The sequence below is a fragment of the Octopus sinensis genome, linkage group LG6, assembly GCF_006345805.1.
Source record: "Octopus sinensis linkage group LG6, ASM634580v1, whole genome shotgun sequence".
NCBI lineage: Eukaryota > Metazoa > Mollusca > Cephalopoda > Octopoda > Octopodidae > Octopus > Octopus sinensis.
Genome location: NC_043002.1, coordinates 37,097,786 through 37,115,285, shown reverse-complemented (window position 1 = coordinate 37,115,285; position 17,500 = coordinate 37,097,786). Strand labels below are relative to the sequence as shown.

General features: G+C 33.6%; 1 protein-coding gene and 1 pseudogene across 1 annotated transcript in view; both read left to right on the top strand.

Moving 5' to 3' along the window:
* LOC115213213 (voltage-dependent T-type calcium channel subunit alpha-1G-like) overlaps positions 1–17,500 on the top strand; it is an 865,045-nt gene that overhangs the window by 340,507 nt on the left and 507,038 nt on the right. The window contains exons 5-6 of the mRNA XM_036503838.1: positions 424–706; positions 7,158–7,250. Of these exons, the coding sequence (XP_036359731.1) occupies positions 424–706; positions 7,158–7,250 (376 nt within the window). The remainder of the gene's footprint in view (positions 1–423; positions 707–7,157; positions 7,251–17,500) is intronic.
* LOC115213613 lies at positions 14,229–14,347 on the top strand (annotated as a pseudogene).

The following is a 17,500-nucleotide window of genomic DNA, read 5'->3' as shown; positions in this document are numbered from 1 at the left end:
TTACATTTTGCTCAATACCAGTACAGTTCCATATTCTGGATAATTATTGGAATTATCGGAACAATGCTGGACATATCTTATGAAAACCATTTGCCATTCTTATGTAAAAACCCTATAGGCATTTCCTCGTTTTTCCTTGTTACTTGCCAGTTGAGAATCCTCTTGTGAAAAATAGACAGTTGGCGTGTTTTTCTTCAATACAAATATTCATTAATTATTAATATATTGTTCTTAAAGTGTATCTTGCTTTAAATATTTTAATATTGATTCAGAATTTCAAAATTTCCAATTAAATTCACATGTTCCAAGATAATTCTATGAAAAATAAATGTCTTTCTGCTTGCATTCGTTTATTCATTTATTTATTATTTTCTTTTCTCATTTTTCTCATTTTTGCCTTTTATTTTTTTCTCTCATTTGCAGAAAAATGAATGTGAACCCATATTACAAACCTCGGTTTGGAGACTACATTTGCAGTAAACCTGGTGAATCAGGAATGCGAAAATGTTCGAATTTACCCTTATTTTCTTATGAAGGTATAAAGTGCAATGCAAGTGCCAAGGCCAACAATAACAATAATCCTGCAAATGATTCTTGTGTCAACTGGAATCAGTATTACACAAGCTGTGAAACGGGGGACAAAAATCCATTTAGGGGGGCAATATCTTTTGATAACATAGGTTTAGCATGGGTTGCCATCTTTCAGGTAAGTTATTTTCCTACATTAATTTCAAAGTTTTACTTTTATTCTTTTCTGATTGTTTTGCTAACTCTGATATTTCTTAGGAATTGTTGGGATAATTTTTTATTCCTGGGTACTTATTTCACTCTAATTACTTTGCCATGAAATGAAAAAGTTACCCAGTTTTCAACTAGGTTAGCCAGAATCATCTTAGACTGAATGTTTTTTGCTTTCATTTTGTATGTATTAATCATTTATCTTTATTTGGCTTCAGTTGTTTTAATCTTCAGTAAACGTTAAAGTGTCTGCAAAATAATTCTGGCACAAATTAGGCTTGGCATATATTCTATGAACAAACAATACTACTAGGTAAAAATTTTTTTATCCATTATGTCTTATTTATTTATTTATTACTTGTTTTTTAATGAAAAAAGCCAATTCAGACAAGTATTAGATTCCATTATCCATTGAGACCAAAGAACTACAGTCTGTCCCATATATAATTAAATCTGATATTTAAGATGATTTGATGGCTTAATTGAAGAGTGTTGTAACCTGGCTAACTGGTAATTTTGGCAGTGGCTTAAATTTATAGTTCGAATCATGCTCAGGTTGACATAGAAACTTACGCCTTCAGGATTGGGTAATATGAGTCCCAGTAATCCCATTATAGCATTTGTTCAAAAATTATCTTTGGCTAGAAGGCAAAATTTGTGGATCGCAACCAAGTTTTTATAGCTTCTTTGGATTGCTTTTGGTTTAGAGTTAGGACTAAACAGAGCAATATTAACAACTACAACTAAACAAGTGTTAAAAAGTTAGTCTCAAAATTATCCCTTTTGTTGCAACTGGCCTTCATATTGCAAAACATCTTTTGTATCTATATTATTCTTTGATGCACCTAGACACACCATTACATGGTTATATATGACTTTATATTAAACTATTGAATACAATATTAATTCAACACATGAATTCTTGTCTGCATAGTAAAACAGAGCATAACAAAAATGAAAGTAATTTCAGAATAGCTTCTGAGAGATACTTGGTAACATGGAACATGATTGCTTTGTGGCCTAGGGAAGGATGTATAATCTCAGAATTCAAGCAATTGTGAGACTTTTAGGCTTTTAGGCTTTGGGCATGGGTATTATCTTAGAAGGCAAGGGATTCTGGGAATTTCTTTTTAGAGGTTGACCCAAAGGATGGTCACAGGCCTTGAACTTCAGTAATGACTTAACATCAGCTAGCAACTTCAGTAAAATATGAACTATTAATGAATAACAATGTACACACTAACACAGGCATTTCCAACCACTGTACTGTTATGCATGCAAGTACTTTGAGTTGTCAGTGAAGTCAGAAAATACCAAGACATGTCATTAATGCATCACAGCAGTACATGCGTTGTATCCCTTTGCAGAAAAGTGTGACATGTGCACCTATTTCTGTTTTAAAATAACGTTAACATTTGCTTATTATATAACATTTTAAAAAAGATGTTGGTGTGCTGTAACACCATTTGGTCTTATTCGTTGCCTCTTCATTAAAAAAAAAAAAGGGTAAAAATCATTGCACTGGCAGTTAACAGCTTATGGTGAAGCCTCTATGTGGTTATTTGAATAGGAAGAAATAGCAGCCAGATTCTCTTAAATTACACCCTTAGGATCTGATCTGTCTTGAGCCCCATGACACATGGGGCCAAATTTAAAGCATTTTAAAAATTTTATTGCAGCATGTAGCAGTAGTTAGCCACAATGTGTAGATATAGTAACAAAATTGATACATTTCAGCAACATATGCATAAAGCAATAATTTTCAGTGTTGTGAAGACAGTGTAGAAATATGTGGAGGCAAAGTATAGAAATATATGCAATGACTATGTGGTAAGAAGTTTGCTTCCCACTCACATGGTTCTAGGTTCAGTCCCACTGTTTGGCACCTTAGGCGAGTGTCTGTCACTATAGCCCTGGGCCAACCAAAGCCCTGTGGGTGGATTTGGTAGACAGAAACCGAAAGAAACTGAAAGAAAGACAGCAAGATGGCAGAAACATTAGCACGGCCAGCGAAATGCTTAGCAGTATTTCGTCTGCCGTTACGTTCTGAGTTCAAATTCCGCCGAGGTCGTCTTTGCCCTTCATCCTTTCAGGGTCGATAAATTAAGTACCAGTAACGCACTGGGGTCAATGCAATCGACTTAATTCCTTTGTCTGTCCTTGTTTGTCCCCTCTATGTTTAGCCCATTGTGGACAATAAAGAAATAAGAAACTGAAAAAAACCTGTCATATATGTGTGTGTGTGTGTTTCTTTTTGTCTGTGCTTGCAACCCAACACCGTTTGACAACCAGTGTTGGTGCGTTTATGTCTAAGTAACATAGCAGTTTGGCAAAAGAGATCAATAAAAACAAGTACCGAGCTTAAAAATAAAGGTACTGGGGTCAATTCATTTGACCAAAATTCTTCAGAGTGGTGCTCTAGCATGGCCGCAGTCTAATCATTGAAACAAGTCAAAGAATAACATAGCAGCTAGCAACACTGTGCTGAAATAGTAGCAAAATTATAGACCATAGCACATGTAGCAATAATTAAGCAATGCTGTGAAGCAGTTACAGTAGCAAACTATAGAAATTATTGTTTAATCCATGTGAGACCAGTTGTTAGCATAGATTTTATTTTTCTATGACATGCAAAAATATGTCTTTTCATTAGCATCAAATTAAAAAGCTATTCCATAAAACAAATTTCACCCATTGTATTAGCTCTTATTGGATATGACTGACCCTTAAATGCTGAAATGAAATCATTTTTATTGTTTATTTAGCAAAGTGTTGTTAGTTCTTGGAACTTAACAGCAGGTTATTTCCCCCACCAGCACCCCTTTAAATTTTTTCTTAATTCTTTTCATATAGTTTTTCATAATTTTTATTATATTTATTTCCCTTTTTTTTTTAATCAACTCATACCAACTTGAGGTGACAATTTTCAATTAAACTCCAAAATCAATATTTCTATCAGGGACATAGCTTGGGGATAGTGATTTCGTTTTGCATTTTTGTTTTCATCTTTTTTGTGGTGGTGGGGAAGTACATAATTTTTTGTTTTGTTTTTTGTACTTTTAGCTTTTTTAAAATATTGTTTTAAGCTTGATGAGTAAAAAAGCAAAAAATAAATGCAAAATGTTCACTAGAGTACTAGCAAAGAATATAAATATTTACCTTATTCTGGCAGTTATTTAAAGAAACCATCAGCAATCAATTAAATAATGTTAACTAGTCCTGTAGTATCTTCCATATGAAATAAGTTTTTTTAATTTATTCTCTAATATAAAAAAAAATTGAATGAATAATTCCAAGCCACTTTTTAAAAATCTTTCACTTTTATTTTTTATCTGGACAAGAGAAGATTAGTTATTAACAAGGAGTTGTAATTTTCTTTAGAAAAATCACAAAATTTTTCAAGAATTATATTTTTCTCATCGCTGAAGAATATTCATATTGGGTAATCCCATAAATAATGCTGTTTTATCAATTACATGAACTAAAAGTTGGAGGGAACGGAATAAACTATCTGCATCAACTTGCTATAAAAGCAGGTAGTAATTTTACCTTGTACTTATTCTTAGTGCAAGTTTTGAAGATTGCAGTTCGATTTCAACAGTTATTTTTTCAAAGTTATAATGAAAGTGATAAAGGAGCATATTCGGTATATTTTATTTTATAAAGTTCAATAAAGACAACAGTACAACAGAAAATGTGAGGAATATAAATATGGGGATTGGACAATAAGCATAAGCCAGTGTCAATGGTGATTCCAGAAGTTCTGAGCCAAAAATTACAGCCTTGAAGATGAGCCTTATCCTGGAAGATTTATAGAGCTCAACGAGGATGCCCTGCAAACCCTGGTGGAGCAAAATTCCATCATAACTGTTTAGAAACTAGCAAAGAAGCTTGGATTTGGCCATTCAACCATTCATTGACATCTGTGCTAGAAGAAAAACAACCATCTTTGGTTTCAAAACAAAAGGTGCTCTTCCATCAGGATAATGCTCAGCCATATACAATGAGGATGACATTCCAAAGGCTGGAGCAGTTTGAATGGGAAACGATGCTCTTCCCACTATATTCAACAGACATTGGTCCATGTGATTATCATTTATTCAGCAGTCTTCAAAATCATTTGGACGGAAAATATATGAATTCTGTAGATATGGTCAGAACAGTAATGGAGGAGTGTTTTTCATCACAGACAAGTGAGTTTTGGAAGTGAAGGGGTGGGGCTTGCAAGTCTACCAGGTAGATGGAAGAACATTGTAGAAAATGAAGGACGGTATATTTTAGATTAAAAAAGAACTTTGTTTATATTAATTTTGAAAAATAACAGAAGTATTAAAAAATGCATTATTTATGGGATGACCCAATAAAAGCCTACAACCTCTTTATAATTTAGTTTTTAAATGTCTATGGTTGTGTAGATGTAAAAATTCAGACTTTTAATATCTGAATTTTAACAATGTAATTTGCTGACTTGTATCTATCTATATTCCTATTTCTTTACTACCCACAAGGAGCTAAACATAGAGGGGACAAACAAGGACAGACATACGAATTAAGTCGATTACATCGACCCCAGTGCGTAACTGGTACTTATTTAATCGACCCTGAAAGGATGAAAGGCAAAGTCGACCTCGGCAGAATTTGAACGCAAAACATAGTGGCAAACAAAATACTAAGCATTTCACCTGATGTGCTAATGATTCTGCCAGCTCGCCGCCTTGTATCTATCTATATATGTCCTGTATCATATATGATAGGATGATTTTCTATTTTCCCGACAAACAGCAAAGAAGGCAGATAAACCTCTTTAGCATTTAAACCAGCCATAACCAGCCAAAATATTCTACCTGTTTTATGTTCAAAACTGGCCAGATCTCACCTCTCATGCCAACCCTACAATATCAATCTAAGAATTAACAGTTACTTCATCAAAATCTCAAACCTACAAGATAACGCATGATTAATTTAAAACAATGGTAATAAATAAGCATTGCTTTTGACAAACAATCTGAATGTTAAAGGGTTAAGATTCATTGTTCTCAGTCATAGACAAATGTTTATATTAACTTATAAAGGTTTTTTTTGTTCTCAGAATCATCCAGTTTTTTGATCTCCTTAACATTATTAAATTTGAAATATTTCCAGAATTACCTTCACAAAGACAATAGTTTGTGTCTGATGTTAATCTAATTTGTAATTCTTCTCTGATCACTCTTTATATATGACAGTAAACAATATGATTTACTGCATTTTTCACCAATCATAGATTCTGTATGGTAGTGTTTGTCAAAAGAAGCAGGCATGACTTCCTAGAGGAGCAAATATTTTGTTAGTATTCTGGATGGGGGTCTGGTATTTGTCAGTTTGAGAATCAATGCTCACTAGAATAAATCCATTTTAAACAGCAGACTAGATAATATCCTAAACACTGAACTTTATTCCAGAATAAACAATACAGCCATAGGCTTTTGTTGTTTAGCCTCGGGTCAGCTTTGATTAAGTAAACATGATCAAGGATATTTTAGCCATAACCATAACCATATCTGTCTGTTCAAGGATATCTCAAACTATATTGTCTCTAGGATTACTTGTATCTAGGACTACATGTGTCTTTCTTTTTCAAGATATTAGGTGTGTGTGTGTGAATGTGTGATTTTGAGGAAGATTAAGCCACTATTTATATCAAGTAGAACTACTACATAGATGATCCTTTTTTGGCTAGCTATAATTATAGGCTATAAGCCAAGTTGTATGCATAGTTAACCTACAAAGGTGATATTTTCCAAATTGCTGTCTTTAAACTGTTCTAAAAGAAGGGAGATACTTTGTTCTTAGAATTTTCCTTCACATGAATCTCCTTTTATGATATACTAAAGCATATATTATTTGGATTCTTTGTTTGAAAATTTTTTGGAGTCTAAAAGTCTAAAATCTTATGCCTTTCTTTTCTCTTCTTTGTAAGTGTGTGTGTGGCTTGCGTATGCAAATTAATAAATCCTGTCAAAAATAAAAATTTTCAATAGCTACTAAAGCAGTTCTAGCTGTTCAGTTAACCAGTTATCTGTATCGAATTTCATGATGAAATGAAATTTTATTGTTTAACTAGAATTGCCTGAGCAGACATTTTGCAATGTTCCATATTATGTGTGTGAACTCATCTTTATATTAGACTATTGTGTGTGTGTGTGTGTGTGTGTATATATATATATATATATATATATGTATATACATGTGTATTCATTTGATTGTGTGTGTGCATGTGTATGTTAATGTGTCTATGAGCATACATATGTATGTATATGATGAATGCATGTGCCCTATAAATATTCAGAAGTTTAGCACATAAATATTCATCCATCAGCTTCTTATAAATATTCATTGCAGGTCCTTATGTCTCTCATTCTCTCTTTCTTCTGTTGCAGGTTATAAGTCTAGAGAGCTGGGTAAACATTATGTACTATGTACAGGATGCACACTCATTTTGGGACTGGGTCTATTTTGTAGCACTAATAGTGGTAAGTATCAAATTACAATCAATAGTCCATCCTATATCATTTTCATGTCAAACACACAAAAAAAAATGCAAATTTGTGTCCATTAATATAAGAATATTCTTTGAAAACAATGCCTTCACATATGCCTGATGCAGAAAATACACATCACTGGGGCATCAATTTAATAAATAAATATTGTTGTGTATATTGATATAAGAGTAAGGTAATTGATATAGTGTTTACATTTACCACTTTAAAGAAACAGTAAACTAGGCTCAACAGGGCTGTGTGGTTAACAAGTTCATTTTGCTTCTACTTGGTTCTGAGTTCAAGCTCATTGTATGTCACCATGGGCAATTCCCTTCAGTCATAATCTTGGAATTTGCTTGATGAAAACTTACAGATGCAAATCATATACATGTGTGTATGTGTCTGTGTGTGTGTGTATGAAAAAGGGTAAAGATACCCTTCAATCATGAATGCTCCTAGAAAGTTTCCCTCTGAGCCACAAGTCTGGGCAAGGTTGTTTATGGAAGACAAGCAGTTACCCATGCATACAGCCTCCCTTCTCCATGCCACCCATGTTATCCAAGGGAACGGCAAAGGCCAATACAGCTTGGTACCAGTGATATTGCAGCTCATTTCAACAGATGAGTGAACTGGAGCAATGTGGAATAAAATGTCTAGCTCAAGAAAACGACACACAGCCTGGTACATGAATCAAACTCACTACCTCATGATTGCGAGCCCGCAGTTCTAACCACTGAGCTACGCGTCTTCACATGTATATATATATTCATTTACTTGTTTCATCATTTGACTGCAGCAATGCTGGAGTATCAGATGATGGTGGGGAGACAAGCACAGACATACACACAAATATATACATATATATACAACAGGCTTCTTTCAGTTTCTGTCTACCAAATCCACTCACAAAGATTTGGTCGGCCCGAGGCTATAGTAGAAGACAATTGCCCAAGGTGCCACACAGTGGGACTGAACCCTGAACCATGTGGTTGGGAAGCAAGCTTCTTACCACACAGCCATGCTGCACCAATTATATATATATATATATTATATATATATATATATATATATATATATATATATATTAATATACATATATATGTGTGTGTGTGTGTGTGTGTATATATATATATTATAGATATTTATGTGAAGGTGCATGACTTAGTGGTTAGGGCATTTGACTCATGATTGTAAGGTCGTGAGTTCAATTCCTGGCAACACATTGTGTCCATGAGCAAGTCACTTTATTTCATGTTGCTCCAGACCACTCAGCTGGCAAAAATGAGTAGTACCTGTATTTCAAAGGGTCAGCCTTGTCACACTCTGTCACGTGGAATCTTCCTGAGAACTATGTTAAGGGTACACGTGTCTGTGGAGAGTTCAGCCACTTGCACGTTAATTTCACAAGCAAGCTGTTCTGTTGATCGTATCAGCTAGGAACCCTCGTCGTCGTAATCAATAGTGTGTTCCTTATATATATATTTTTGTGTGTGTGTATATATATAAATATACACACACATATAAAAGATGCATGGTCAGGACTAAAGCAGTACCTCCAGTAGCACATGTCCCCAGAAAGCTTAGAGATTGGTGTCTGGCATACTGGAAGATCACTAGAAGTGAGAATGTCTCTAGGGGAAGGTCACCCTGATATAAAAACAAATATACAGGAAAAGACATTGAATACTTTGGAGATATTTCACCTGGACTTGAGATCATGATGTTCCCACATTTCTATGCCTAAAATTCATATTTCTTAAAAATCTGTGTAAATTTCCCATTTGAAAATGCAATTTACTTTAGCATTATGGATTTAATATAAACGATTTCAACTGCTGAAGGATTTCCAAACATTTGATTTCTTTCTTAATGCTTTGTCAGATCCAAACGAAATGGATAGAAAACATATATATAACTTTGCATTGCAGGGATTCAAGAAGAGTAAATCCTGTTTGAAAATGCCATTCAGTTTATATAATTTCAATATATATATTGGTCCCATGTTAAAATAATATTTTCCAGCAGATTCTGGTTCATATTCACTCTCATACAGAAATGAGCAAGTATGTTAGTGCAGCATCAACTGAATAGGCATATGGCCATCAGTGTAACACAATAGATCGTTTTAATAAAAGATTTGGGATGTAGCAATTAATGGTATGTTAAAGAGTGGGGAGAACATAGAGATTTTATACCTTGGTCAAAAGACTATAAATTTTTATAGATTTCATTATATTATTGTATTCTGTATTTTATTGGGATATACATTTAAGACTCAGGTCTATTAAATTATGTAAAGAGAAGACACAAAACACACCGTTTCTTTGTAGTTTGCTTAGTACAGAATATAGCTAATTTTGAATACGTCTTCATTCTTCATTACAATCATATTCTATTCTTGTACTGGCATCTTACCTGGAATGATAAAAGGAACATCATTAACCTTCATTAATTTTCAGTGTATGCAGCTGAGCAGGTGGGAGTTTATATAGGAATAAACAAACATGCAATTGTTTAGAGTATGGATGGTTATCAGTAATATTTCAAAGGAAGAAAGGAATAGAAAGGGAGGGTAATGCATGTATAATTGATCATTTATGGATTTAGGGAAAATGATCAGTATTGATGTGTATATATAACTGAAATATACATATTGATATATATAATATATATATATATATATATATATATATATATATATATATATAGTGTATATATATATATACTATATATATTGACTGTAAATCAAACTCTAGCAATAAGCATTGGCAGAATGACTACCAGCAGCCTCGTGACTATGGTTACCACAAGTAGGCTGCAGTATTATTTCCCAGCTTCCTAGATATATGGATTCACTATGCACAGATAAGTAGAAAACTCACTAAGAAAATATGGGCGATAATTATCTAATTCTATTATTTCTTTCGAATACTAACCTAAAAGGTATTTTTTTTAACCAATTGGAAAGCATCATTTTGGAAAGAATTTAAGAAATAATATTGTTAGGATTCAATACCAGTCAGTAAAAGTTTGAGGGGAAAATACCCAACTCCTGTTGTAGTCAAACTTGGTAAAGAGGAAGGATACTAACATACTTGATGCAGTAAATCAAGTAATGTTAATTAAGAATAATAGTTTTCTAAGCAATGAAAAGTATATAAGACTTTTGTGAATGAACAGAGAGTGGTGTTCATAAAGAGTGACTAGGAAGGGATATTGATAATAAAGTGAATGCTAGCGTACTTGATGTCACAAGCCAAAACTTGGAATAACGATTACACACTTAGTAACAAGAATAGCCGTTGTTTAAGTAAAGAAACTCACTTTGCAACCCTGCAGTTTAAGGGACAGTTCCACTGTGCAACATCTTGGGAAAAAAGTGTCTTTTATTACAGCCCTCTGCTGACCAATGCCTTGTCAGTGAATTTGGTAGCCACACACACACACACACGCAAACACATACATACATATTATATATACACATACACACATGTATATGTTGTATCTGTGAGTATGTGTGTATATATATATATATATATATATATATATATATATATATATATATATATACACATATATACACACATACATACGTGTGTGTTTGTCTTTCTGTTAGTTCTATTATAGCATTTGACAATTGATGTTAGTTTCTTTACATCCATCATAACTTAGTGGTTCAGCAAAAGTGCCTGATAGAGTAAATACCAGACTTGAGAAGAAAATAATTTATGAGGTTGATTTGTTCAGTGAGGTTGATTTCTTCAAGGTGGTACCCCAGCATGGCCGCATTCCAATGACTGAAACAAGTGCAAAAGAAAGAGGTAAAAGAGAGATATTTATTTTTTAAAAATTGAAAATTTAGTGTTTCCTAAAGGATGAAGATCACATTCTTCATAAACCAATTTTAGTTCACAGGAAGTTTTTCCATACCAAACTTACAGATTTTATGCTGGAAAACGAAAATAAAATAGACTATAACTAGATCTATATGTTGTTGTGCCACAAGCAAAACATTTTGGTAAAATATGTAAAAATGCTAAGACGCTGTTTTTTTTATTTATCATTTTCTTCACAAATTTTCATATAAAAGTCAGGGTGTGTTCTCAAGGTGGGATTATATTCAGTGCTGGGAAATATGGTAAATATAGAATAGCAGTACAGTAACAACTCTTGACAAGTTTTGGTCATATTGGACCACATTAGCAAAGCATTGTCTGACTGTTTCTGTGAATCTTAAAATGACTGACAAAATAAATAGAATTTTGAAAAATTAATACAAAATGTTGTTTATAAATTAAAGATTGTAATTTCAAATATTTAGAATTCCTTCACTGATATGTTTATGCTAGTGCCTACTTCACTATTATGTTGTCATGCAAAAGACATCCCCACCTGTTTTAAGTCATTGTTTATACTCTTTTACTTGTTTCAGTCATTTGACTGTGGCCATGCTGGAGCACCGCCTTCAGTCAAGCAAATAGAGCCCAGGACTTATTCTTTGTAAGCCTAGTACTTATTCTATCGGTCTCTTTTGCCAAACTGCTAAGTTATGGGGACGTAAACCCACCAGCATCGGTTGTCAAGTGGTATTAAGGCAACAAACACAGATACACAGACATACACACACACACATACATATATATATACATACATATATATGATGGGCTTCTTTCAGTTTCTGTCTACCAAATCCACTCACAAGGCTTTGGTCGGCCCGAGGCTATAGTAGAAGTCACTTGCCCAAGGTCCCATGTGGTTCGTAAGCAAGATACTTACCACACAGTCACTCCTACGCCTATATATAACCATTGTTTATGATTATATATATTGTGATTATATACTTTTCCAGTCATTCAAAGATCTATTGTAATGGTTCAGCTATGCTTGCTGAGGAGGTGTAGTGAAACTGAAAGATATTTGAGGTTTTCTTATACTGTTATTTAAAGATCAAGCTCACTCAGCACTCCATTTCCTTACTTAATTAATTTTAATAAAAATTTCATTTTAGTTTCTTGTGCCATTTTTTACCAGAATTAGTAATTTAGAAAATGATTATTTTCAACAGTAACATTGTAACTTGAATTGGTTTATTACATCAACAATGCTAAGACTACTTCACTATTAATAAAGGTTTTGATTTAGAACAAAATATCTTTGTCGCTAATATAATGACTTCCAAATAAATTGCTTTGTAGCACAATATTTTTTATGGCATCAAATAGTAGATTAAGTGTTGAGTACATACAATAATAGAATTTTACCAAGTATTTCTTTAGTTTTGACATCAGCCTGAATTGTTGCTTTTCTATTTTATAACTTGTATATCTTATCATAGATGGTTAAAAGTTATAGAAAAGAAAGACTGGGTTAATTGAAATCATGAATGAATTCATTTGAAGATGCAGATTTACATTCATACGCTATTTTACAAGAAAGAAGAAAAATACTGGATGCAGAATAGGGACCATTTTCTGCTTAAAAGAAAAGAATTTCAGTTATTAGGGAGCTTCATGTCATGGCTAAATTTTCAGTGTCCCAGTTTTATTGTATCATACCTCTTCATCATTTCTGCAAATCTTAAACAGAACAACTGAGACAATAATATGCATCATAGGTGATGAGCAGAGGGTCATTCTTCAATACATAGATCAACTCAATAATATAAAACATGTAGACCTACTGTGATTGGTCACCCATTATTATAATTTTATTATCTAAAGGCAGCATTCTTCTCCTCAGCTATAAAGTAAAAGTTTACATATAGATTGGTTGATATATATATATATATATATATATATATATATATATATATAATATATATATATATATAATATATATATATATATATATATTATATATATATATATATATATATATATATATATATATATATATATACATACTTATATATATCAATTTAAGTGACATCTTGGAAGACATTTTCAATGACAACATAATGAACCTAACCCTTTTCCCAAATTGCCTCTTTTTTTCTGTTTTCGGAAATAAAATCTCTATTTCTCACCCTTCCTCCCTCTCCCTCTCTCTCTCTTTCTCACTCCCTTTCTCTCTACATATCGTTGAGATATAATTGAGCTGTGAGATCTATTTCTTTTTTTATACTGCAATTTTATTCTTGTTATTTTTTTTTTTAATTTGTAAAGGACAAAAAAAAAACAAGTAGTCAATGCAAAAGAATAGTTAAAGTACTGCATTACTGCAACAAAGGTTATGCGATTTTATCTTGACACTAGCATCGCATTGTGCCTTTATTCAAATTGTATCAAATCTTCTTGCATTGTGTTTGAATAGTTAACATTATGATGTGGATCCAATTATCGAACACTTACTTCATACCATTGACAAAAAAAATTTCAAATTTATAGTATTCTCCATCCCAAGCTTGTGTAGAAAGAATATAGAATGTATAAAGTTGAGAAAAAACAAAAACTAATAAATTATCCCAAAAATATGAACCAAAGGGAATAATAAAAAAAACATGATCAAGAAATAATAAAAAAAAATATGATCAAGTTTTCAAAAAGAAACTGCAAAATATTAAGAATATATACGTTTAGAAAGGAAATGGGTTTTATAGGAAAGAAGGTATGTATTTCAAAAAAGATACTCATTAGAGATATGTTTCAAAGACTTCTTTAAACACTATACTAATTTCAGGTAGATTTTTTTACTAAAAGCAAAGAAATCAAATTCTAGATGATCTTTCTTACCTTCTATCTCTCATCCTTTTTTCTTTACTTCTTTCTTCTTTTTTTTTTTACATTAATTCCTCTATTTTCTTTCTTTATTACTATCTTTCTGCTCTCTTTATTTATAACCCTCTTTCTTAGTAACCATGGTATGTTCCTAAGGACAAACGGATGAGGATTTTTTCTCCAAATTTCTTGTGTGTACATACATACATACATACATACATACATACATACATATATATATATATATATATATGTATACGGCCATATCACGTTGAAAACACCGGTTCTCGTCCAATCACCGAAGTTAAGCAACATCAAGCCTAGTTAGTACTTAGATGGGTGGCCGCTTAGGAAACCTAGGTGCTGTAAGCAAAAAGAGAAAAACGGCGGTGCATCAGCATGGCTGCAGCTCTGAGCTGAAACTAGAGAAAAAAAATATATATATATATATATATATATATATATGATATATATGTATGTATGTATATATGTATGTATATATAGATATTCTTTAATTCTTTTCCTTGTTTCAGTCATTTGACTGTGGCCTTGCTGGATCACTGCCTTTAGTTGAACAAATCAATCCCCAGGATTGTAAGCCTAGTACTTATTCTATCAGTCTCTTTTGCTGAACTGCTAAGTTATGGGGATGTAAACACACCAGCACCAGTTGTCAAACGATGGTGTGGGGGACAAACACAAACACAAATATATACAAATGTATATATATATATTTATTTCTTTACTACCCACAAGGGGCTAAACACAGAGGGGACAAACAAGAACAGACAAAGGGATTAAGTCGATTACATTGACCCCAGTGCGTAACTGGTACTTAATTTATCGACCCCGAAAGGATGAAAGGCAAAGTCGACCTGGGCAGAATTTGAACTCGGAACATAACGACAGACGAAATACGGCTACGCATTTCGCCCGCATGCTAACGTTTCTGCCAGCTCACAGCCTTTATATATATATATATATATATATATATATATATATATATATATATATATATATATGTGTGTGTGTGTGTGTGTGTGTGTGTGTAAGACAGACTTCTTTCAGTTTCCATCTACCAAATCTACTTACAAGGCTTTGGTCAGCCCAAGGCTATAGTAGAAGACACTTGCCCAAGGTGCCACGCTCAAGATGCCACGCCCAAGGTGCCACGTCCAGGGTGTCACACAGTGGTGCTGAACCTGGAACCATGTGGTTGGGAAGCAAACTTCTTACCACACAGCCACAGCTTCATACAACTAGCTTCATACAACACAACCACACCTATGTCTAGCTTCTTACCATACACCCATGCCTGCCCCTATATATATATATATATATATATGTGTGTGTGTGTGTGTGTGTGTACAGGGTGCAGTGAAAAAACTGTCATCTAAATTATGCAAAAATGAAAATGACACTGACATCTCATTTAAACAGATATATTTACTAAAATTACATAAAAATATCTTGAAATGAGTAAATTTATTCAATAAAATCACCATTGACTTCAACCATGGCTTCCAGACGACTTTGGAATCTCCTGCAACTCTTCTGGATGTTCTCCTTGTTTAAGTTGGTGAATGCTACCATAATCCTTGCCTTCAGTTCATCTTTGGTGTTACAAGGAGTTTTGTTGGTTTCTCACTCAACTGTTCCCCACACATAATAATCAAGTGAGTTGCAGTCTGAGGAGCTAGGTGGCCATATGTTAGGGGTGATGTAGTCACAGAAATTGTCTGACAGCTATCACTAAGTTCTCCTGAATGTGAGGCATGGTGCAGAGTCCTGTTGCCAGACATAGGGTCTTCCAGCAGCCACCCTCTTGACCCAGGGCAGCACTACCTACTCCAGGCACTTGGTGTAGACCTCTCTGTTGAGTCTGAGGCTTTGTGAAAAGATGAATGGAGGCATAATGTCAACATCACTAGTGATCACTCCAAATACTATGATGTTGACTGGATGTTTGATTTTTATAACCCTTGGTACATGTCCTCAGATTGCATTTCCTCAGATTGACTCCCAAATACTCTGAAATATTTGTATTGGAGCTTCTAGCATGAACGCCAAGCAGTACAGCAAGTTGTTTCCAAATTTCTAGCAAAGTGAATTGTGTCATGGTGCTTTTTTTCTCGCAGAGAGTGCCCAAATGACCCTACCATACTGTGTAGTCAAGAAAATCAAAAGCAAACACTGCACATGTGCAAAATTAAAAATATAAAATGGTGACAATTTACCCATCGTACCCTGTATGTGTGTGTGTGTGTGTGTGGTGTGTGTGTGTGTGTGTGTGTGTGTGTCTATTAATATATCTCTTATTATAAAAGGCAGATTTTATCTGCCTCCCTTTGGGAGTTATACAAATCTACAATATAGGATTTCTTCAATTACAATTTACCTAGCAGTTTTAAGAGTACAATGCATCGCGTCATGCCAGGTCCAGTTTTTAAAATTTAAACTCCAATTAAGCAAAATTTACAGAAAACTCACATTCTGGTGTGTGTGTCAAATGCTTTTCTTAGTCTGGTTTACACCACACGCAAACGCACACACACAGTGGGCAACGAATAAAATGAAAGTAAATAGCGACATAGTGATTTGAGGAAGACTAAAGTGAAAGTATTCTGTCTATGACGCTGATAGATACATGAGTAAAATGTATGGGAAGCTAAGAGCTAAGAGTGAGTGAAAATGTTCTTGGAAGAGAGTAATTAGTAAAATAAACATACACTCATACATACATACATACATACATACATACATACATACATACATATATACATACATACATACACACACACACACCTCCATACACACTACATACACACACACATACATACATACACACATACATACATACATACATACATATACATACATACATACATATACATACATACATACATACACACACACCATACACACACACAGTATTGAAGCTTGAGAACAATCAGATACATTTGCAACACATCTGTTGAAAATATTATTGTTCACACACATACATATGCATATATACATACAGACAGACAGACAGATAGACACACACCACACACACACACATGATCCAGCATGGCCACAACCTCAAGGCTGAAACATATAAAAGAATAACAGAATATAAATGTGTGCAAAGTACAAGAAATATTAATGCAGTATATGGGGATTGGACAATAAGCGTAAGGCAGTGTCAATGGTGGTTCCAGAAATCCCGAGCCATAAACTACAGCCTAGAAGACGAGCCTCATCCTGAAAGATCTGTAGAACTTGACAAGGACATCCTGAAAACCCTGGTGGAACAAAATATCATCGTAACTGTTGAGGAACTAGAGAAAGCTTGGATTTGGTCATTCAACACCATTCATTGACACCTGTGTGCTATCGGAAAAGTCAGCAAATTGGGTCAATGGGTTCCTCACGAACTTTCCGAGTCTAATTGCATGCAGAGAGTGAATGTATGCTTTTCTTTGCTGTCATATCTCACCACTACTGCGCTATATATATCTATATATATAAAACTGTAGTTGTGTG